This window comes from Eretmochelys imbricata, chromosome 2 (genome assembly GCF_965152235.1).
Source record: "Eretmochelys imbricata isolate rEreImb1 chromosome 2, rEreImb1.hap1, whole genome shotgun sequence".
NCBI lineage: Eukaryota > Metazoa > Chordata > Testudines > Cheloniidae > Eretmochelys > Eretmochelys imbricata.
This window is the reverse complement of record NC_135573.1, coordinates 14,213,826-14,238,813: the sequence shown is the minus strand read 5'-3', so window position 1 is coordinate 14,238,813 and position 24,988 is coordinate 14,213,826. Positions and strand designations below refer to the sequence as shown.

General features: G+C 41.1%; 1 protein-coding gene across 1 annotated transcript in view; it reads left to right on the top strand.

Moving 5' to 3' along the window:
• The window catches only part of KHDRBS3 (KH RNA binding domain containing, signal transduction associated 3), a 198,816-nt gene that overhangs the window by 36,277 nt on the left and 137,551 nt on the right, over positions 1-24,988 (top strand). The window contains exon 2 of the mRNA XM_077808828.1: positions 21,582-21,700. Within this exon, the coding sequence (XP_077664954.1) occupies positions 21,582-21,700 (119 nt within the window). The remainder of the gene's footprint in view (positions 1-21,581; positions 21,701-24,988) is intronic.

Sequence of the window (24,988 nt, the reverse complement as noted above, 5' to 3'; positions counted from 1 at the left end):
CCCAAACCCTTGGATCTTAAGAACAATGAAAAAGCAGTCAGGATCTTAGAATATTAATTAAAGAAAATGTAAAAGAATCACCTCTGTAAAATCAGGATGGTAAATACCTTACAGGGTAATCAGATTCAGAACATAGAGAATCCCTCTAGGCAAAACCTTTAAGTTAAAATAAGTTGTGCTGAATGGAATGTATATTCCTGTTTTTGTGTCTTTTTGTATCAGCCATTTAAACAAAACAGAATCTAACGCATATCTAACTAGATTGCTTATTAACCCTTTACAGGAGTTCTGACCTGCATTCCTGCTCTGGTCCTGGCAAAAGCAACACACAGACAGAGAAAACCCTTTGTTTCCCCCCCACCTCCAGCTTTGAAAGTGTCTTGTCTCCTCATTGGTCATTTTGGTCAGGTGCCAGAGAGGTTATCTTAGCTTCTTAGCCCTTTACAGGTGAAAGGGTTTTTCCTCGGGCCAGGAGGGATTTAAAGGTGTTTAACCTTCCCTTTATATTTATGACGGGTATTCTGGGTGCTGGCAGCTCAGTGAGGGATATGGATGCACCGATCTCGTTGGGGTGGTCCAGGTGCAAGAGGGGGTGGAGCTCATCAGGGTGGGAGTTTGATGGGCCTGCTTAACAGGGGAGTCCTTGCTGTGGCTGCTGAGGGGATGCTGCATGCTGGGCTCCTGCTGCACCCCAGAATTCCCCCATCCCCTTCTCTTATTCTTTTGTGTGTTTACATATTATCTGACTAATTAGCTGTGTCAATATACGTATACCTACAGCTGAATTGGACACTGGGGGAACACTTTTGTTTTCAGAAATACACTATAGTAGGCACACTTGTATTCCACTGAGGGTTTATGCATGTGCACCATATGTCTGGAGCCAGAGAAGCTGAAAATAGTAGTGGCCATTGGTCTGTGCATGCGCCCTGACTCGCCTCATGGTTTCGTCTGAGGGCAGGACAGACCAACCATGTCTCCAGTTCCTTCTCACCACTGTATGGTCTGGGTCGGAACTATTAGTGTCCTCTTGCATGTGGTGCACCTGTAGAAGAGTATAGTTGTGTGTGTATATAGTGGTTTTTTAATAGTATTTTTGCTGTTTTTACGGTCTTAATTTTTTTTTAAAGTAGAATTGGAACTTCAGGAGTTTTTGTTTCCTTGTTAACTTCCCACCAGCATCCACATGCAGGTACTGGACTATGTTGAAGATTCAAGACTTCAAAATATGTACCTCCTGGCTGTGCTGCTACTTGGTTGGCAACAAACATCAATGTTACCTCTGATGCAGTGTGGGCTTCTCCAAGCAGTAGAGTACAGTATCTGCCAGTCCTTCCCCCAGATGTACCTGAGAAGGCTGGGCTCTCTGCCTCCAGAAGCAGCTCATGGAAGTTGCCATAAGACCTCATTCCGACCCAGGCTGGGGATACTCCCCATTCCCCTACCGCACATTAGCCTGAGACAGCCAAGAGGGCAACTCCAGCACTGAGTCACATTAGCAGTACCACCCTACGGACCCTACGCTGGGGCCTAGCTGGGAGGTAAGGAGGCATGCACATAAGTGTCGCAATATGTCTTCCTCCAAACCTAAGAAGAGGGATGCCTCTTCCATGAGCTCTAGTCATGGGGAAGGAGTGAGCTCTAAAGCACATAAACATGAGAAGAAACCACACAAGTTGACGGATCCACTGGTACCAGTTAACGAACCGTGCTCAACATCAGACCCCCATGAAGGTGTAAGACCTGCCTGCTCTGAGGAAGTCCACTGCTCTGGTACCAGTTTCAGGCAATGAAAGAGTACCCTTAAGAACAGGAAGGTCAGGAAGAACCCCAGAAAGTGTTTGCCCTGGGAGAGCCCAGGTCTTCATGCCTTCTGCTACCTTCCACCTCCTAGGCAGGCCAGATCTCCCCTTCAGAGCATGCCACAGCCAAGGCACCCTTCATCCCCCTGCTCAGCTTCCACCAGCTCCAACAGTACTGCTAATGGAACTGGTGTTTGTGGTTTTTCATCTTCGGAGGAGATGGATGAAGGGCAGGGACCTCCTGACCCCTATCTCAACCACAAAGACTCCAAGAGGTTGTCTACATCATGGCACTATCCTCCAATCCAACTGCCAAGGAACCACTAGGCCCACACGTTGTGGGGCCTGCCACAACGCCCTCCGGATCAGTCATGCTGGCCCTGTTGGGGTCCCTGGCCACAATAACTACCGTTGGTATATACCTGCTCTACAAGGGAAACTTTGCTTCTCTCCCTGTCTCAAATGCTCTCTAGAACAATGGTTCTCAAAGCTGGTCTGCCGCTTGTTCAGGGAAAGCCCCTGGTGGGCCGGGCCGGTTTGTTTACCTGCCACGTCCGCAGGTTTGGCTGATCGTGGCTCCTACTGGCCACGGTTCTCCGCTCCAAGCCAATGGGGGCTGCGGGAAGGGCGGCCAGCATGTCCCTTGGCCTGTGCCGCTTCCTGCAGCCCCCATTGACCTGGAGCAGCGAACCGTGGCCAGTGGGAGCTGCAATCGGCCGAACCTGCGGATGTAGCAGGTAAACAAATTGGTCCAGCCCGCCAGGGGCTTTCCCTGAACAAGCGGCGGACCGGCTTTGAGAACCACTGCTCTAGCAGACACTCTCTGAGCTGATGAAGGAAGTGCCACTCAGTCCGGTTCCACTGGTACTGCTAGGGCAGGAGTGATTCCCATCATCCTCACCAGATGCTGCAGTGGCTTCAGTGTCTCCCTTGCCCTCAGATGACTTTTGACACTTCCAAGGTCTCCTGCGTAGGGTGGCAGGTGAATTTCGCATCCCCTGGAGGAAATCCTAGGCACACAACATAAGCTCCTGGACATCCTGCAGTCATTGGCACTGGGTAAAGTTCCTCTGTCAATCAACAAGTCCATTCTCAAGCCAGCTAGAACAGTGTGACACATGCTGTCCATGTGTATGCTGACTCCCAAGGGGGCAGAAAAATGCTTCTGTGTACCAACTATGGAGTCTGTTTCTTTTCTCACATTCTCTTGTGGTACAGGCCATGTCGGAATGGTCCAGACAACAGCACCCATGCTCGATTCCAGCTCATAGAGGGCAAGTGGTTGGACATATTAGGCCACAAAGTCTTCTCCTCAGCTAGCCTTCAGTTCAGAATTTTGAATTTTCAGGCATTACTTGCCAAATACAACTTCCTGAATTAAAGCAAACTGGAGGAATTTGCTCAAAAACTGCCACAACTAGATCAAGTCTGATTCCAGGCAATCTTGGAGAAAGGAAAACTGGTGGCAAGGACAGCGTTTTAATCAGCTGTAAGTGCAGCAGGCACTTATGAAGAGGGAATCATGGCTCCATTCCTCTGGTTTACCCAGGGAGGTGCAAAAAAAATTGCAATTAATTCCATCTTTTTAATCAGAAAGTGAATGATTCTTTCCACATCCTCAAGGATTCAAGAGCTACACATTGTTCCTTGGGTACTTCAACATCTGTGCTGAAGCATAAATTCTACCATCTGCCACCACACAGTGTTACAGGACTTCCCAGTTTTTCTATCAGAGGCCTTATGAACCACCACACAAATGTCAAAAGACCCAAAGTCTCGCCCTCCAGGTGTCACAGCCTTCCTCCTCCTATGTGCAACATTCTCTCAGAAATATCTTCTGTGGATCTAGAGAGCCATCAACCACCTTCCTTACTGCCATACTACCCCCTCACTCTTTTTGGAGGTCATGTAGCACTTTTTTTCTTCCTACCAGTTTGGGGTGTAAAAAAAGGACACATGGGTGCTAAACGTCATCCACCATGGCTATACAATTGAGTTAATCACGCTACCTCATTCACAGCTTCCCCCCTCCCCAATCTCTCTTCAAGGCTACTCTCATGACTGCATCCTCACCCAAGAGGTGAACTCCTTAAGACAAAGAGGAGCGATAGAGCAGGTCCCTCCTCAGACAACTTATTTCCTAATACCCAAAAAGAAGGGTGGGTGGAGGCTGATTCCAGACCTACACATTCTCAGTGGCTTGTTTCATATGGTCACACTTGCAACAAGCATGATTTTTTTTGTTTTGTTTTTAAACTCACGTGATTTACATCTCTTGACATTCAAGACACCTACTTTCACACAGACATTTATTTGGCACACTGACTGTTTTGAGGTTCAGTCAGTTTGCACCATTTTCAGTACAGGGTTCTCCCATTTGGATTCACCACTGCTCTCAGGGTCTTAACCAAGGTTTTCTCTATTGTAGCGGCTTACATCAGGCGTTATTGGGTCCTTATATTCCCATATCTCGATTGACTGACTGGCTCCTGGTGGCACAATCCAGAGGTGAAAGCTCAAGCTTCAACCTCCATGTCGCTCAGCCTCCTTTTCTCCCTTGGAGTAAGCATCAATGCAAAAAAAAAAAAAAAACCAACCATGGACCTCTCACAATTCCTAGACTTCATAAGAGCCTCCATCAACTCAGTCACAGCACAGGCCTACCTACCATTAGACAGATGATGAGCGTCTGCAAGAACTCAGAACGCTCATCATCAACAATCCTTTGGTCCCAGACAGGACTTGTCTCTCTGTCTTTTGGCGTCGTGCACATATGTCATCAACTTTCCTACCTCCAGAGGTGGCTGCAGATAGTTTGGAAGAGTAAACATCACACCATGGACCAAATGCTGACAGTCCCGCCCCTCCACCTCCCCCCCCCAGAGTACTCTCTTCCCTCCACTGCTGGATGGACCCACGTAAGGTCTGCATTAGGATTCCCTTTCTACCCTCCTCCTCGGACAAAACAATTATCACTGATGCATTCCTCGTAGGCTGGGGGGGGCGCACATGACACGGAACATGGGCTCCTCAGTAATCCAGCATGCACATAAACATTCTGAAGCACTGGGCTGTAAGGAAGGCCTGCCAAGCTTTCGTCCTGTTCATCCGTTTCCATCATGTTCTTATGTCAGACACCACCACCACCACCACCACCACCGTTTGCTACGTCACATGAAGTCAACTGCTTTATGTGCAGAAGCAGTCAACCTATGAAATTGGTGCATCACTCACCATATCCTCTTATTGGCAGCCTATCTCCTAGGGATGCAAAACATGGTTGCAGATTCTCTCAACAGGCACTTGGTGATTGGGCACAAGTGGGAACTCCAGCACCATGGTATATGACATCTTCAGCTGATTTGGGCGGCGGTGGGGTGTGAGCGACTCTGACCAGAGACCTCTTTGCTTTCCCCATCAACAACAAATACAGTAAATACTGCTCCAGGGATATGAGTCTCTTGGGTCTCCACTCTCAGGGTGTTGCCCTCATACTGCCGTGGTCAATCAGATCAACTACGCCTTCCCGCCTCTTCCATTCCTACCACGAGTACTCCACAAGATCAGATGAGACGGAGCAACAGTCATCCTGATGGCCCCTACTGGCCCACACAATTCTGGTCTCCCAAACTGCTACATATGTCTGCCTTTTCCCGCCTTCCCCAGTATGCTGTCATAACACAGTGGCAAGATCAGACATCCTAATCCATAAGCGCTTTGCTTGTGGTATTTGGATGGGCATCTTGTATAGAACGGGAGTGTTCATCAGAAGTGCAAAACATCCTCTCTAGTTGTTACCAGGCGAAGTGGAATGCTTCATCTCCTGTACAAGAACAGGGACTTTCCCTGGAAATGGAGGGGATTCCCCTTGAAGGCATGGGGTCTTGCCCTCAAGGTCCACCTAGTGGAAATTAGCACCTTTCACACGCTCCCCCTCTCAAACCCTGTGTGGATTCAGTCTTCACATCTCTTGACTGCTAGGTTTTTGGAAGGGTCTCATCAGAACCTTCCTACCCATGCAACCCATTGCTCCACAATGGGACCTCAACCTAGTTCTATCTGTACTAACGGAACTGCCATTCCAACTGCTGACATCATGCTCTGTCCCTCCTTTCCATGAAAGTCGCCTTCCTTGTTGCTATCATTTCAGCAAGAAGGGTTGTTGAGCTTGGGGCCATGATGGCAGACCCTCCTTTTACCACTTTCCAGAAAGATGGTGTCCTTGTGCCTGTACCCAAATTTCTGCCAAAGGTCCTCTCCCAGTTTCTTGTTAATCAACCCATTCACTTACCTGCGCCCCCCCGCCCCCCAATGCCGCACACCTTGGAAGAGGGCCGACAACTCCGTTCCTTTAATGTTCGTTGGGCCTTGGCCTTTTACCTGCAGAGAATGAGATTGACTGACTAGGAAATCCCCCAGGATGGCTGTTGTAATTGCTTGACACTTAACTCTTTCAGCTATCTCTACACAGAGAATCTCCAAGTGGATTTTGGGGTGCATTACACTTTATCAGTTATCGGGACTGCATCCACAAGAGCCAGGCTTCGATCATGGCTTCCCTCCATGACATGCTGCTCCTTGACATACGTAGAGCAGCCACGTGGAGTTCAGTACACACCTTTGCTATGCATTACGCCTTGGTGCAAGACTCCTGTAATGGATGTCTCCTTCGGCATAGCTGTCCTTCACTCCACCCTTCCATCTTCATACTTGCACCCTCTTTTTTGAATTAGGTACTGCTTGCTAACCACCCTCTGTGGACAACAATGCGGACCATCATGTAAAGAAGAAGGTTGGTTACTTGTAGCTGGGGGTTCTTCCAAATGTGTGGCCCCTATTATCTGTATTCCACTGATCGTTTACTCATGCATACAATGTGTCCAGAGCTGGACAATTTGAAAGTAGTAGTGTCTGTTGGTCTGCATGTGCACCTTGAGTCGCCCCATGGTTTCGTCTCTGGTGATAAAGGGTGGGGCGGACTGTGACCGCCTCTCCAGTTCCTTCTCCACTGCAAATCCAAACTATCTGCAGCAGAGGAGAATGAGGAGCTGGGAAGTGGAATACAGAAAGGGATCTCTCATATTGAAGAGCCTCCAGTTACAGCTAAGTAACCTCCTCTTATTACATGATTTCCCGCTCCCCCCCTCCACACACATTTCATATTTGTTTTTAAAAGTCTCTAAATTCTTTATTCAACAGTTCTGGTTTTTTTGCCCATACAAGTTATACATACATTGAATGTTTTTCTCTTTTGGAATTTAATTAGAATCTTTCAAATTTAGAATCCATCTGGATTTAAGAATAACAGTCCCAGGTACATTAATAACCACCTAAAATAGTCTTTCTAAGGTATCAATTTCTCCACACACTTAAATGTATAGTATGGTACCGGTCTCCTGTTTTAACCCCACAAAAACAAACACCATCCCCCACTCCACCCCCAAACCCACAGCCTGTACTGAACTACTTTTTAAAGCAAAAAAACCCAAGACCAGAAATGAATAGTTGAATTTTTCTTGGACTTACCTGCCATATTCATTGTGACTCTTACTGTTTTAAGTTTTGTGACATACTTGTAGCTAGTCAATAGGGAAAAAAAACGCTTTGTCCACTTTCACATCTAGTGATAAAATAGAGAGTTAAATGCTCTTATGCCTCTTACAGAATGTATTAGTGCAGTCATATTTCTGTCTCGTAGTGTGATAACGCCAGCAGGATAAATGTGAGAGACACTGAATCTTCGCACAAAGGAAATAGGTTTTATAATGAGTGCAGTCTGAACAGAACTAATCTCTTTCTTGGATCATTACTTCACCTAATCACAAAGCCTTTTTTAATTCAAATCCTTGCAGGGTTCTAATTGGTGACCTCCAGAGCCTGGTAATTGTATAAGAGAGCTGATCTTTTGCAGTATATCTAAATGGCCTTTGCAATTAAAAGTGAGAAATGTAGCTTAACCCTTCTGCTGATTTAGCTGAAGAGTTGACTCAGTTTTCAGTACTGAGACTTTAATAATCTACACACTTTACTCCCCCAAAAAGTCATTAGTTTAGGAAGATATTAACTTGTAGTTGTGTTAAACTTTGTCTGATAAACCCTTTGGGTCTCCAAAAATGTACGCTGAGCTATTCATGGTATCTAATTTTTCAGGTCTTCAGTCATTTGATTTGTAGGCAGACTGATACAAAACTAGTCCAGTTAAAGAAGTATAATTCAGATATTGCATCTTGTCTGTATACTTTAATTCAGCTGTTCTCAAAAAAAGTATTCATAACCTTAAACTAGATTAAAGCCCATATCATTAGTATTCCCCCACATATGTTTTTATACATTGTTATAGCTTCCAGTAACCTTTAAATACCCAGATATCTTATTGCTGAGATGTATACTTTAACAGTACATGCCATCTGACTTATAATAGACTAGTTACCTTTATCTGTCTGAGATTAACCTTTACATACAACTTTAAAAGTGTAACTATCTATATTCCTCTTATGCCATAAACAGGAGTTTGCAATGCAGTGTAAAAGTCCTGCAAGTAATGTGTGTACATAGGGGAAGTGAATGAGAATACTAAAGTGGTTTGCTTCCAGGGTTCATCTTCAGCATGGTTCTTAATATTTGATTTGAGTTCTTCAGCTTCAATGTAATATAGTAATTTTTGTAGAATGTTTTGTTTTCAGTTTGATCCATGTACCAGCCAGTATAAATCAGGAAGTGCCAAAAAAAGTGCTTCTCCATTTACATGTAATCTAAGTAGTGTTAAAAGTTCAGTTTCCTACCACTTGTGTGTTGTAGAATATTTTTTCCACTAAAGAGAGTGGTTGCTGGTCTGAAAAGAAACCGTTCAGTCACCAACATAAGTATTTTGGGTAAGGAATATTTTAAAGCAAGATCACAGTGACTGAAGACCTGTTATCTTCATATCTTCCTTTGCTTAGTATCTAGAGTGTTTGTCTTGTATATAGTTTTACACATAGTAGGTATAAGTTTACATTATAACAATCTCTTTAGTGTGGGACACCGGTGCCAGCTTGGTGCCCCATTCTCCTTGCTTCAAGGCCTGCCGTTCATGTAACAGGTCTGTGCCAGTGAGTGACCCTCATCCCAGTTGCATTAAGGTGCATTTGAGTGACAAATGTCACATTTGTAGGGAGGTCAAACTCTGTTTTGAAAAAAGAACAGGGCTGCCAGACTTAAGTATCTGCTCAGTCTGTACTTGATCCACCATTGGAACCCACCTGCTTTAAATGGGTACTGAGCACTTCAGAGGTTATAAGAAATGCTCCTCCTCCTCTAAGAGTCATGAGCCAGATGTGCATCGCCAGTGTCTAAGAAGAACTTCTGTGAGTCCTAAGGAATCAGTACTGGGACCTACCACAAGGAAGGCACCGAGTCTCAAAATGACTCTCAGGTGTATCCTAAAAAGTTGCACCCTCTGGAGCAATCCTATGAACCACAAAGGATTGACTCCAGAACCCAGGAAGGGTCCATTGATATAAATCCCTGAAGCATCAATGCACCTCTTGGAACCACAGATTCAAGACTCCTTCTGGTGCTGTTGACACCCGAGGTGTTTGAGGCAGATAGGAAGTAACTTGACCTCTTCTGTGATTCAAGAGCCTTGCATGGTACTGACATTGGAACCACGTGCTCCTGCAGTCTCAATTCTAGCCCCAGAGCATCGATCAGTACTGACTACTTCTACTCATGTGGCACCTCTGTGGAAGACTGAGTCTAGAGGCAAGCCAGCAATGATTTTGCCAGTACCCCCATCTCAAGACCTACAGGTTCAGTTCCTGTGTGGTCAGAGGAATCAGAGTTGTAGGACTGGAATGGACCTTGAGAGGTTTTCTAGTCCAGTCCCCTGCACTCATGACAAGATTAAGTATTATCGGACCATCCCTGTCTAACCTGTTTTTACAAAACTCCAGTGTTTGGAGATTCCACAATCACCCTAAGCAATTTATTCCAGTGCTTAACTACCTGGACAGTAAGGACGTTTTTCCTAATATCCAATCTAAACTGCCCTTACTGCAATTTAAGCCCATTGCTTCTTGTCCTATCCTCAGAGATTAACTAGAACAATTTTTTTCCCTCGTCCTTTGTATGTACCCTTTTATGTACTTAAACTTAAGTTAGCATGTCCTCCCTCAGTCTGTGCTTCTCCCACACTAAACAAACCCAGTTTCTTAAATCTTCCCTCATAGGTAAAGTTTTCTAGACCTTTAGTAATTTTTGTTGCTCTTCTTCTCTAGACTTCTCCGATTTGTCCACATCTTTCCTGAAATGTGGCACCCAGAACTGGACACCAGTACTCCAGTTGAGGCCTAATCAGCATGGAGTAGAGTGGAAGAATTACTACTTGTCTTGCTTACAACACTCCTGCTAATACATCCCAGAATAACGTTCACTTTTTTTGCAGCAGTGTTGCACTGTTGACTCATATTTAGCTAGTGATCCACTATGACTCCCAGATCCCTTTCTGCAATACCCCTTCCTAGGCAGTCATTTCCTATTTTTGTATGTGTGCAGCTGGTTGTTTATTACTAAAGTGGAGTACTTTGCATTTGTCCTAATTGAACTTCATCCTATTTACTTCAGACCATTTTTTCCAGTTTGTCCAGATTACTTTGAATTTTAAGCCTATCCTCCAAAGCATTCTCAACCCTTCCTAGTTTGGTATCATTGGCAAACTTTGTAAGTGTGCTCTCTCTGCCATTATTAAATTATTGATGGAGATATTGAATAGACCCAGAGCCAGAACTGATCCCTGCAGGACCCCCCTCCCCCATATGCCCTTTCAGCTTGACTGTGAGCCACTGATAATTGAGTGGTTTTCCAACCGGTTATGCACACATCTTTATAATAGCTCCATCTAGGTTGTATTTCCCTAATTTGTTTGAGAAGGTCATGTGAGACGGTATCAATAGCCCTCCCCCCCATCCATAAGACTTTTTACCCTGTCAAAGAAAGCTGTTGGGTTGGTTTGTCATGATTTGTTCTTGACAAATTCATGTTGAACTGTTACTTGTCACCTTATTCTCTCCTAGATGTTAGCAAATTGATTACTTAATTATTTGCTTCATTATCTTTTTGGGTACTGAAGTTGAGCTTACAGGTTTTTAATTCCCCAGGTTGTCCTTATTTATTTGCCCCTTTCCAGTCCTCTGGAATCTCTGCCATCTTCCAGATAATCCTAATGGCTCAGATATCTCCTCAGTCAGTTCCTTGAGTATTCTAGGATGTATTTCATCAGGCCCTGGTGACTTGAAGACATCTAAGTTGTCTAAATAATTTTTAAGTTGTTCTTTCCCTACTTCAGCCTCTGATCCTACTTCATTTTCATTGGCATTCTTTAAGTTAGATGTCATAGAATATCAGGGTTGGAAGGGACCCCAGAAGGTCATCTAGTCCAACCCCCTGCTCGAAGCAGGACCAATTCCCAGTTAAATCATCCCAGCCAGGGCTTTGTCCAATTCCTACTAAACTTTTTGCTGAAAACTGAAACAAAAAAGTCATTTAGCACTTTTTCTGTTTTTTCTCCCTTCATTGAGTAACTGGCTTATCCTTTCCTTGGTTTTCCTCTTGCTTCTAATGTATTTGTAAAATGTTTTCTTGTTACTTTGTGTGTCTAGCTAGTTGACTTTCATTTTGTACCTTGGCCTTTCTAAGTCTTGTCCCTACTTACTTGTGGCATTTTGTTCATATTCTTTGTAATTTGACCTAGTTTTCACTTTTTGTAGGACTCTTTTTTGAGTTTCAGATCATTGAAGATCTCCTGGTTAAGCCAGGTGGTCTCTTTCCATGCTTTTTCTTTCCTATGTAGTGGGATCGTTTGCTTTTGTGCCCTTAATATAGTCTCTTTTTTTTTTTTTTGAAAAACTGCACTCTCTTGAACTGTTTTTTCTCCTTAGGCTTGCTTCCCATGGGATCTTGTTTACCAACTCCCTAAGTTTGCTAAAGTCTGCCTTCTTGAAATCCATTCTCTTTATTGTGCTGTTTTCCCTCCTATCATTCCTTAGAATCATGAACAACTAATCATTTCATGATCATTTTCCCCGAAGCTGCCTTCCACTTTCAGATTCTTAACCAGTTCTTTCCCATTTGTCAAATCTAGAGCAGCTTCTCTCCTAGTATCTTTCTCCACCCTCTGAAATGAAAATTATCTCCAATACGTTCCAAAAACTTATTGGATAATCTGTGGCTTGTTGTGTTCTTTTCCAAGCAGATGTCTGGGTCGTTGAAGTCCCCCATCACCACCAAGTCCAGTGCTTTGGATGATTTTGTTTATAAAAAGCCTCATCCACCTGTTCTGCTTGGTTAGGTGTTCTGTAGTAGACCCCTACCATGATATCACCCTTGGTTTTTCCCCCATTTATCCTTATCCAGGGACTTTCAACAAGTCTGTCTCCTATTTCCATCTCAACTTAAGTCCAACTGTATACATTTTTGATGTATAAGGCAACACCACCTCCCTTTTTTCCCTGCCTGTCCTTCCTGAGCAAGCTGTACCTTTCTGTACCAATATTAGAGTCCTGTGTATTATCCCATCAATTCTGTGTTGCCAGCTATGTCCATTCTTTTTATTAACCAGTATTTCTAGTTATTCCTGCTTATTCCCCACACTCCTCACATTTAGGATGCAGACATCTAAGATACTGATTTGATTTTCTTCCTATGTTCTCTTTTGTCTCTCTTATCACTGCTATAACATTCTATGCTTCCCCCCCACCCAGATTCTGACCCTTCTCTTTTTGACTGACTTTCCTGGGGACTTTTGTCTTCTGCTCCCATCGAACCTAGTTTAAAGCTCTCTTCACTATGTTTGCCAGTTTGTATGCGAAGATGTTCTTCACCTTCCATGATAGCATTCCTTCTTCCCTGAACAACATCCTGTGGTCCAGGAAGCTGAAGTCCTCCTGGTGACACCATCTTCACAGTCAGGCATTCACCTCCAGGAAATGGACTCCTCATAGGACTTGGAAATTGGATCCACTGTGTCCTGATCTGAGCTTGCCCAACAGCCCTAGTGAAGTGCTTGTCCACTGTAGTACAGTTCAGCCTCAGCATTTTAAGAGTCAGTGGCATTCTCAGAATTGGTCCCACATACTTGCTGATGGCCCTTCTGGATTCCTTGGGACTCCCTTCCACAATCCAGAACCTTTCTCCTCCCTTACCGCACCTCAAGATCAATCAGGCACTGGCAGCATTTAAAGGAAGGTCACCATCTTGTTTCGCTTTGATTTGTTGTAGTAGTTAGTTGAATTTCTAGCTATAATCTTTAATAGAGACATTTTTGTCTTGTCAGCTCTTAGATGCTTTATAGCATCTGGTCTTTTATATAGAGTTTTCAATGAAGTCAATGATGGGTGTATAAAGAATGGAGGATTGGGCTCTTTTGTTCACTTCCGTCTGAAATAGAAACAGTTGCACTTATATAAATTATTATATGGTTGGCTGGATTTGGCACAGTGTCAAGTGAAAGTTTTCTGAACTTGAAGGTAGATAAAACTGATATTTCCTTTGGCTTCCTGTCAAGGATACATATTTGTTGCAGATCTTGCTTCTTTTAAATATTCTTTCAAGTGAATCTGTTTCGGTTTTAAACTGTAGTGTAAAACATTACTAGTATAACCACAGTATCTTCCCTATGGTTATACTAAGGCCCCAATCCTACAAAAAATTAATTATGTGTAGTGTGTAGCATGGGTTCTCAAACTGGGGGTCACAACCCCTCGGAGTCACAACGTTATTACGTGGGGGGTCATGAGCTGTTAGAGTCCACCCCAAAACCTGCTTTGCTGCCATCATTTCTAATAGTGCTAAATATTTTTAAAGTGTTTAATTTATAAGGGGGGGGGTCACATTCAGAGGCTTGCAGTGTGAAAGGTGTCACCATTACAAAAGTTTGAGAACCACTGGTGTGTAGGCATATTGCAATCAGTTGCTTAACCTTTCTGCTAAAGTTAAAACTTTTTGAAAAAGGAAATCTAAGGCCTGTCTATCCAGGGGAAACTTTCTAATAGGTTTAAAACGGATTCAACTAACATGATTTTAAAATTTGGTTAAAGCTAGTATAGACCCAGTTTAGTTGGCTTCAGCAGCGTGACTCATGTTTACTGAACCAGTTTCAAATGATCCTAAGAACAAGGTGGTCTTGAATCTGGTGGGGGGGGATGGAGTGGATTTGGATGCCTTAAATCAATGTGGTATCATGAGACCATTCAAATATATTTGTTAAAACTAACTTAAGTCCCACATTTATATATTCTATATATTATCACTTGGGTATTGATTGCAAAGTGCTTTGGGGTCAGTGGACAGAAGATATTTTAAAAAGTACTTATTTTGTGTCTGGATCTGATCCTAAAGATCAGAAATGTGGGGCTGGACCAGTTAAGTTATAATTACTGTTTCTTCAGTACTTCCTTACGCTGTTGACTATCCTATTCTCTTGTACATTTTAGATTGTTCAGTCAGGTCCGTTGCTATAACTTGTCAACAAACTTTCAGTCATTTCCTTTTAGAAGCTCTGAATTCATACTATTCTAAAAAGGAAAAAAAGTACTAGCCCTGCTGACTTTTTACATTACGTAAAGTGATTAGGTTTTGTGCAAAAGAAGTTTGGTGAAGAGTCTTATATTTTATGGCCACTGTACCTGTTTGAAAATAATAGTGATGTGGTTTCTTGTCTCTCTTTTCCAGGCTTGCAGATACAAAAATTGTTCTCAGTTATTTTTGTTGTTCATAATTGAGCTGTAAGCACAGCATCAGTAGTTTTAGAAAACCTAGACATAAGTAGAGAGACTGCATGAAAACTTCAGTGTATTGCTGTAAGAACATCCCTTTTAGATTAGGAAATGCATTTTTAGCTCTCATCCTTGCATCTGTCATGTTGAAAAAAATAGCCCTCCTAGTGGGGAGAAACCATCTTTTTGGATCTTGTTTAGGAGCTATAATCTCAGTGAGCTGGAAACCATTGCATTGGGAATTCAGTTTTGTTCAACATCGTTTGACACAACAGCCCACAAAAGAACAGACTATAGCAATACCTACTTCAGATTTGAGTTTGACATTTTGGCCTCAGACTAAGGATGATGACAATTAAACAGATAAAGGCAGATATGCAGTACTTAAAAGCCTAAGCAATACCATTTAAATTGGAAATAACATGCCTGACTATTGTAGTTCTCTGATAGGAAGATTAATTCTAGTTTGGGATTAAAGTTAAAGAAGTCTACTTTGCCATTATCTAATATATTCAATAATGTTGTATTGTGTCATATGGGTTAATCGGCAAGCAATCATTGCTTAGCCTTCTCTGCTGTGGATAAAAAAAACCCACGTAATTATTCATTCAGCCGAATTCCTAGACGAATGCAAATGCTACATCTATGGCCTGAGAACATGGGATTTTAATCCCTTGGCATTATCAGAAGCCTTAATCACATGTTCATTTATTATTTCTGAACAAGGAGACTGCACTGTCCCACAAAGCCGAGTAGTACAGAATGTAATCTCGGGATTAGGGAAAGCAAATCCTCCTATCTGTTCGACCTTGAAAATCTGATTGGATTTGCTCTTTGGACTGGCGTAGTTTTCCCCAATTAAGTTAAGCTTGATATACATGAATATTTGTCAAATGAGTCTTGTATATCTTATGAGTGTATACTCTTATGCTAAAACTTTTGGTGTTCATGCTTTCCTGAAAGGGGGTTGGAAGTAGGAAGAAATGAGCAGAAAGAGAAGAAAAGATAAAGGTAAAAATAAATTGGCTCTGCAATGCATAATATTTTTTTCTGTGTTTCTTTAGTGTTACAACAGCCAACAGGACATTGCTGTAGGGTTTTTTTTTTTTAATGCTCTTTCAGAATCCAATTCAATTTTATGATAACATGAACTAGCACAAATCTTGGAACAGCAGTTTATTATTATTCTGTTAAAACAGAGTAATAGGAGAAGTCTTGTGTTTTTTTGTTTTTAGTACTAACATTGTGACTATTGGGGGAAGGTTTATTATTACTGGAAGAAGAGTAATTCATTTTAGGAAAAAAAAGCCTGACTGGCAATTTTTAAAAGAACATCTGTTATTTACCAGCAAGTTATGAGTGGCCCTTTAAGGATTTACAAAATAGTTGTATTGAGGCTAAGAAAAAGCTTGAAAAACATTGGGAAAGCAAGACATGTAGGATAGGTCAAATGGCTGGTCGATAAAATGTACATTGATATGCCTTGCTCTGGACAGAAATGCTAATATTCAGATGAATCAATGAATTTTCACTTATCTGTGATACATATTTTGAATTAACTAATTATCTATCATCTGTGAATGAATACAATATCTTAAAGCTACCTGTTTTTATAGCATTTTATGTCCCAGATAATACATATTTTTACTAATATCAACTTAAATCTAATTTAGAAATTTAAAATATTTGAAGTAGGACAAATTACAATAAAATTACATGAAAACAAATATTAAGTGGATTGATTGTCCTTAAAGTGAGGTACTTAAGAACACTGAGTTCATATATATTCATTACTCTTCATTTTGTAGAGTAAAATCTCATTTTAAGAGAATAGCATATTTTACAGTGTGCTCATGATGGTAGGCAACTAATCCCAATGTCTATTGAATAGCACATATAGGCATTGTGGGAGCTTTTATTTTACTTATCATCCAATGTATCTTAATTCTGTAAGCAGCTCTTGGTCAGACTGCTGATTATCTTCAGTTGTGACTTTTTTGTTCTTTGCCATCAGTGTACATAAAAGCCTAGAGTGAACCACCATTCATTGCAAAAGTAGATTTTAAAGTTTTATTAAAAGTCCTTTCTGATTTGGTTTAGAACTAGTTAAATTTGCTTGTTGCCCTGGGAAAAGAGGAATAAATCTTAAGTCATCTGTTCAATTGAGTGCAACAGTGCATGACTTCAGCTTTAATTAGTAGAAGAAAACAAACCTCAGTTTTTATTTGGTTATGCTGAGATGAGAAACCTTTTTAATAAGAAAAACATGACTGTTTACAGGTTAGCTCACCTGCAGAGATAAACAATGCCAGATAATTTCTTTTCTAGTAAACTTACTTTAATTCATAGAATAAGTTTTATGTGTTTGTTACATATAATCTATTAATACGTTAGTTTCATAATCAGAAGTCACTGCAAATTTAACTTACTCCTGCACAGTACGTGCCCAGAAGTCTCAATTTTGAGTGGCACTTTTATCTCCGTGAAACAAAATAAAACAAGTAAAAGTGTACATTGGAAACATTTTTGTTTTACTTTCCACCTCTATGCAATTTCTAGTAAAAATTGTTATACAAAGGATGGGAAATAATGAAATCTGAGGCTTATATATTTCTATTGTAGTTAATTTGTTTCAATCACAGGCAATAAATACATAGGCAAAAGATTATATTACAAACAATTAATATACAACGTGTTGTGATCTTTCATGAGATGTTATGTCAGTAAAATGGGACCAGTGTTGAATAACCAAAGTCTTTTAAATGATAAAGCTTTGGGTTTATCTGGAGTCTATATATCTTTAGTATGTTGTCTTTTGATGTTGCAATTAACACACACATTTTCTCCCACTTTTTCCATATTAAATATTGCAGAATTTATTTTAATTGAGTAAACAGCCTCTTAAAAAGTTTTGTAATAGGCTGACCTTATTAGCTGAGCGATATATAACATAGATGATTATAATCAAGTTTACCTTGCTTGGAAAAAGGCATTCTAGCTAGTTTAGTATTTTAGAGAGTACTACACTCAACATGTGAACTGGAGATATAAATCTATAAAAAGGAAAAGCTTTATAACTTTAAATGGATCATTAAACTTCAATCTTCGTATAACCTAAATTCCTAACTGCTGTAGATACACACTCTTGTCAATTTCACCTGAAAGTAAATTTCAAGCTAACTTTACATTTGACTCAGTTGTCAAAATGCACTAGGACTTTAAAATTAAAGAGATGGTCAACAGATATTTGTGACATCTAAAAATAGTTTTGGTTTTATTTTTGCATTTATTAACTTTGAAATTTATTTCAATAGCCAAACTTTAGAAGCACACCCTACCAGAAACTTTTTTATCTTCATTTGTGAATCCTGTTTCTGTTTAATTTGTAGGGTCATAGGAAATACGTACTCATGCTTATTATCTGTATTAATTTCTTACTTTTTGTTTGCTGTGTGAAAGTCTATCCTAAAAATAAAAACAGTTAAATTTCAGTAGTGAGGAAAAATGTGAGCTGATTGATCTGTTAGTTGTCCCTCAAATTTTATTGCAGTGATGAACAAGAATGACTTGGTATTCATTAAAATCAATTACTAATGATCCAAAGCTGCCTATTTACCAGTAGGAATAGATTTGTTGTTGAGCTAGTTTTAGTTCCTTCTAATTTTTTTCTGCTAGCAGTGAAGGAGACAAATTAGTTTGTGAGAGCATACCTTGAAGACACTCTGGTTCTCTTAGTCATTTTTTAAATAATTCAGAGTTTTGTGTCGACCCAAAGCAAAAATGTGGGGAATAAACAAGACTCTGTTCCTGCATGACTGATGTCATTAGAAGCTTTGCTATTTATTTCAGTGGGTGTAGGATCAAGCCTACGTTGAATAAACTTTTAACAGGTGTTTCAATAAATTTTGTTCCTTTTGACAAAGGGCTGTTATAGGTTCAACAAGGACAAGTGCAAAGTCCTGCACTTAAGACGGAAGAATCCCGTGCACCGCTACAGACTAGGGACCAAATGGCTCGGCAGCAGTTCTGCAGAAAAGGACCTAGGGGTTACAGTGGACAAGAAGCTGGATATGAGTCAACAGTGTGCCCTTGTTGCCAAGAAGGCCAATGGCATTTTGGGATGTATAAGTAAAGGCATTGCCAACAGATCAAGGGACGTGATCGTTCCCCTCTGTTCGACATTGGTGAGGCCTCATCTGGAGTACTGTGTCCAGTTTTGGGCCCCACACTACAAGAAGGATGTGGAAAAATTGGAAAGAGTCCAGCAGAGGGCAACAAAAATGATTAGGGGATTGGAACACATGAGTTATGAGGAGAGGCTGAGGGAACTGGGATTGTTTAGTCTGCGGAAGAGAAGAATGAGGGGGGATTTGATAGCTGTTTTCAACTACCTGAAAGGGGGTTCCAAAGAGGATGGCTCTAGACTGTACTCAGTGGTGGTAGATGACAGAACAAGGAGTAGCGGTCTCAAGTTGCAGTGGGGGAGGTTTAGGTTGGATAGTAGGAAAAACTTTTTCACTAGGAGGGTGGTGAAACATTGGAATGCATTATCTAGGGAGGTAGTGGAATCTCCTTCCTTAGATATTTTTAAGGTCAGGCTTGACAAAGCGCTAGCTGGGATGATTTAGTTGGGGATTGGTCCTACTTTGAGCAGGGGGTTGGACTAGATGACCTCCTGAGGTCCCGTCCAACCCTGATATCTGATTCTTGTCTACACTACCCACCGAATTGGCAAGCAGCGATCGATGCAGCAGGGGTCGATTAAATTGACCGCTGAGCACTCTCCTGTCAATTCCAGTACTCCACCAGAATGAGGCACACAAGCGGAGTCTATGGGAGAGCATCAGCTGTATACTTACCGCACTGAAGGCACAGTGGTAAATAGATCTAAGTACGTCAACTTCAGCTAGGCTATTCACGCAACTTCAGCTACGTGATTTTTAGATTATACTACTGCGCAGTAGTATAGACAAGCCCAAACAAAAGTTATGGTAATTGCCATCAGTTTGGAGAGCGGTTTACTGACAAAGGCCCCTGATCTTTTAATATGACATCATGGGGGAGGGGGACCCTATGCCTGTATGGAGCACTTCTAAAATCAGCTGGGCTCTGTGTGGGCACAGGACTCCACATCTGGTTAACATATTGCAGGATCAGGGTTTAGGGCTCTAGTACTGCAAAGATTTAAGCACATGCAAAGCTTTACTCTTTGTTTTAAAGGAGACTGTGTTAAAGTAATGTGGAAAACGTAATGAGAGACCATAGATGTGGATGCGGAAATAACATTCTCAGGATGTTCAAAAGCATGAAGAGTGAATGTGTTTCTAACCATCATCCACAGGAATGTTATCATCTGTACATTAACTTCAGTCCTAGACTTTTGGACTTGGCATGTGGTTATTTGTTTTGGTAGTTTGTAGCTTTAAACATTGGAAAGACTGTTTTTACTTCATCTGGAGGCTAACAGTAATGTGTGTAAGTAGATGTCAAACATATACAGTGGAGAATTATAACTCCTTTACAACTCTTGTTAAAATGTATGTTGAGAATAGGGAGTGAATTATGGAGGGAGAAGAGAATTTAAATACAAATAAACTATATACAATATTGTAATGGGGCACTCACCTCAAGTATCCACTAGCAGGAAGGTGTGGTACTGTAATTGTTTCCCCTACTTCTGGAGCCCGCTGTTGGTTGCCAACCTCACTAAGCTGGTCTTCAGTGGTTCGACCCTCTGGTGAAGTCACACCATCAAAATGGAGCCCTTTTGGGGTAGCAAAGCATTTGCCAAACTGTCTTCTCCAGGTTTCAGAGCAGCAGCTGTGTTAGTCTGTATTCGCAAAGAGAAAAGGAGTACTTGTGGTACCTTAGAGACTAACAAATTTATTTGAGCATAAGCTTTCGTGAGCTACAGCTCACTTCATCGGATGCATTCACCAGGGTCTTCACTTCCTATCTTTGGGCCCTTTAAATCCAGCTCTTCTCTCATGCTTCTAAAGGATCCTTGTCCCCTTCTTGGGGGCTTAGGCCACTTTGACAGTGGCTGGTATGGGAACCTGGGTCCACCCGCTACTTCAAGTTCCAATGCAGACAGACACAGATACTGCTTCATTTAATTAGTTGCTGTTACAGTCCCTGGGCCTCCTCCCACCTGATCCCTTTACATCTACCTGTTTACCTTAGGGTTAGAGTTCTCAGGTCCTCTCACTCCCAGATTTAGTGCAAACAGCCCATCAAGATCTTCTGGCCAGAACGGAGTACCCTCTAGCACTAGCCAGGAACTGACCAGCTAAGGCCCTGCAGCGTCTTTTAGCTGAGCTTGCTGAGTTCGGATTGTCTGCTTCCACAAGGCCTCTCTAGGCAGGCCTGGAGGACCCACCTTTGCCACCCTTTTCTAGGGCGGGGTGTAGTAGGCATACAGCCAAGGAAAGTCCAGGTACATTCCATCACATTATATATATATATATATATATATATATATATATATTAAAAAAAAATTAAAGCACTTTAAAGAGGTTTTTTTTCAAATCAACTGTTTTGTGCTTAAGCTACAAGATTTGTTTTCTTAATTCAAGGGTTTTATAAAATCAAATAGAAATGTTCTGATGAGCTCTTGAGTTTTCATTGAATGATTTCCTTTTATTTAAAACTTGAAGTTTTGGAAGCTGAAACATGCAACGGCATAAGGCAAATGCAGGAGAGCCCCCTAAAATGGTAGTTCAGACATTTCATTGTCCGAGCTGAGTAACTTGTAAGTCTTATAAATGATTCAGTGTGTGGTATAAATTATATTTTCTTAAATGTCAGTTATAGTCCAAAGTGCTGATAGTAACAGATAAAGTATTTTAAAAAATTACCTTGGCTCAAATATGTGGCTGTAGATTGCAGCCTAGGAGAGAAGTCAGTCTATTTTACAAGTTACACCCTGGTTTTGGAATTTTTGCTGCTATAAGTTATTCCTCTACTTGGGAACATGATATCCAGTTTAAAAAAAATCAGTAACAGATTTTTGTACTTTTCTTTCCAGAAATTGAGAAATTCCAAAAAGGGGAAGGAAAGGAAGAAGAAAAGTATATTGATGTAGTGATAAATAAAAATATGAAGCTGGGGCAGAAAGTGTTAATTCCAGTAAAACAATTCCCTAAGGTAAGTTAATTTGTTAGTAATTTAAAACTGGATCTTTGTAAGAATGTGATAGCAAAATATATTCAGTTGTTTAAGCAACAAAAGATTGTTCCTAAATCTAAGACAGTATTATCTACTATTGCTCATGCTAGTCTATAGTTTATATTATATAGGTCTTATACGAGCTTCCTCACCATACTGCTCCAGATACATTTTCTGTGAACTGTAGATTTAAAGCTGTACCTATGTCTACCTGTGTGAAGGGAAGGCTACTTGTAACCCTCATTTCAAGCAGTAGAAAAAAGAAATATTTGTTTGTAGTACATTGAAACTAGCACATAACCAAAACCTCGAAGATATTGCAGCTGTTCTGTAACCTCTAATAATAAAAAAGGAATAAAAAATACTTATAGTGACTTTAATCCATAGATCTCAAAGTAATTTTCAAAAGTAGGTAAGCATTATTATCCTGTTTTTTGCAGGTGGGGAGTCCAAGGACACACAAAGTGAAGTGACTTGCTTAAGGCTGCACAATGATTAGGTGGCAGAGCTGGAATTAGAACTTGGGCCTGCTGTCTCCTGGTCCTTTATACCACCCACTGGATATTGTTGCCTAGGTGGTTAACAAAATGATGCTAATAAATTAATATCAAATCACACAAATGTAGGGCTGGAAGAGGTTTGGATAGGTCAACTAGTCCAACTCTGCTCTGAGACAGGACCAAGTCTGAGGCTGTTCTAGATTTGATTTTGACAAATAGGGAAGAACTGGTTGAGAATTTGAACGTGGAAGTCAACTTGGGTGAAAGTGATCGTGGAATGGTAGGAGGGAGAACAGCACAATGGATTTCCAGAAGGCAGACTTTAGCAAACTCAGGGAGTTGGTAGGTAACATCCCATGGGAAGCATGTCTAAGGGGAAAAACAATTGAAGGCAGCTGGCAGTTTTTCAAAGGCTATTGTGCCCTTAATAATATCTCTATCTTTCGTATGCAGTGGGATAGTTTGAAGTATGGCAAGAGACCACCTGGCTTAACCAGGAGATCTTCAGTGATCTAAAACTCAGAGTCCTACAAAAAGTGGAAACTTGGTCAGATTACAAAGGATGAATATAAACAACACAAGTATGTAGGGACAAAATTAGAAAAGCCAAGACACAAAATGAGATCAAACTAGCGAGGGACATTAAAAGGAAACAAGAAAAAAAATTCTACAAATACATTAGAAGCAAGAGGAAGACCAAGGACAGAGTAGGTCCATTACGCAATGGGGTGGGGGGGAGACTACAACAGAAAATGTGGAAATGGCAGAGATGCTTAATTGCTTTTGTTTCGGTTTTCACCAAGAAGATTGATGACGATTGGATGTCTAACAGTGAATACCAGTGAAAATGAGGTAGGATCAGAGTCTAAAGAAAGAACAAGTACAAAATTATTTAGACAAGTTAGATGTCTTCAGATCACCAGGCCCTGATGAAATGCATCCTAGAATACTCAAGGAGCTGACTCAGGAGATATGAGCCATTAGCAATTATCTTTGAAAAGACATGGAAGACAGGGGACATTCCAGAAGACTGGAAAAGGGCAAATATAGTGCCAATCTATAAAAAGGGAAGTACAGACAACCCAGGGAATTAGACCAATCAGCTTAAGTTTAGTACCCGGAAAGATAATGGAGAAAATAATTAAGCAATCAATTTGTAAACATCTAGAAGAGAATAAGGTGATAAATAAGTCAGCATGGATTTGTCAAGAACAAATCATGTCAAACCAAACTGATACCCTGTCAAAGAAAGCTAACAAGCCTTGTGGATAGGGGGCGCACAGTAGATGTGATAGATCTTGACTTTAAGACTTTTGATATTATCTTGCATGACCGTCTCATAAACAAACTATGGAAATACAGCCTATATGGAGCTACAATAAGGTTGGAAAATTGTTCCCAGAGAGTAGTTATCAGTGGTTCACAGTCATGCCGGAAAGGCATAACGAGTGGGGACCCACAGGGAATGGTTCTGGGTCCGGTTCTGTTCAATATCTTCATCAGGGATTTAGATAATGGCATAGAGCATACACTTATAAAGTTTGTGGACGATACCAAGCTGGAAGGAGTTGCAAGTGCTTTGGATGACGGGATTAAAATTCTAAATGATCTGGACAAACTGGAGAAATGGTCTGAAGTAAATAGGATGAAATTCAATAAGGACAAATGTGAAATACTCCACTTAGGAAGGAACAATCAGTTGTACACCTACAAAATGGGAAATGACTGCCTAGGAAGGAGTAGTACGGAAAGGGATCTGGGGGTCATAGTGAATCACAAGCTAAATATGAGTCAAGAGTGTAATGCGGTTGCAAAAAAAGCAAACATCATTCTGGGATGTATTAGCAGGAGTATTGTAAGCAAGAGACAAGAAGTAATTCTTCCGCTCTACTCTGCGCTGATTAGTCTTCAACTGGGGTATTGTGTCCAGTTCTGGGCTCCACATTTCAGGAAAGATGTGGACAAACTGGAGAAAGTGATTAAAGGTCTAGAAAATATGACCTGTGAGGGAAGATTGAAAAAATTGGGTTTGTTTAGTCTGGAGAAGAAGACTGAGAGGGGACATATATTTTCAAGTATGTAAAATGTTGTTACATGGAGGAGGAAGAAAAATTGTTCTTAACCTCTGAGGATAGGACAAGAAGCAATGGGCTTAAATTGCAGCATGGGTGGTTTAGGTTGGACATTAGGAAAAATTTCCTAACTGTCTGTCAGAGTAGTTAAGCACTGGAATAAAATGCCTGGGGAGGTTGTGGAATCTCATCATTGGGGATTTTTAAGAGCAGGTTGGACAAACACCTGACAGGGATGGTCTAGATAATACTTAGTCCTGCCTTGAGTGCAAGGAACTGGACTAGATTACCTCTTGAGGTCTCTTCCGGTTCTGTGATTCTAAGTATACATAGACCATCCCTGACAGGTGTTTGTTTAACCTGTTGTTAAAAGCCTTCAGTCACAGGGAAGCCTATTCCAGTGCTTAACTATTTGGATGGTTAAGAAAAAATGTCTAACATCTAACTTAAATGTCCCTTACCGAAGACTAAACTAATTACTGATTGTCTTTCCTTCCGTGGACATGGAGAACAATTTATCACTGTCCTCTTTATAAGAGACCTTAACATATTTGAAAACTTATCAGGTTCCCCATCAGTCGTCTTTTCTCAAGACTAAACATGACCAGTTTTTTTAAAATCCTTCCTCATGGGTGTGGTTTTCTAATCCACTTATCATTTATGTTGCTCTTGTCTGGACTCTCTCTCCAGTTTGT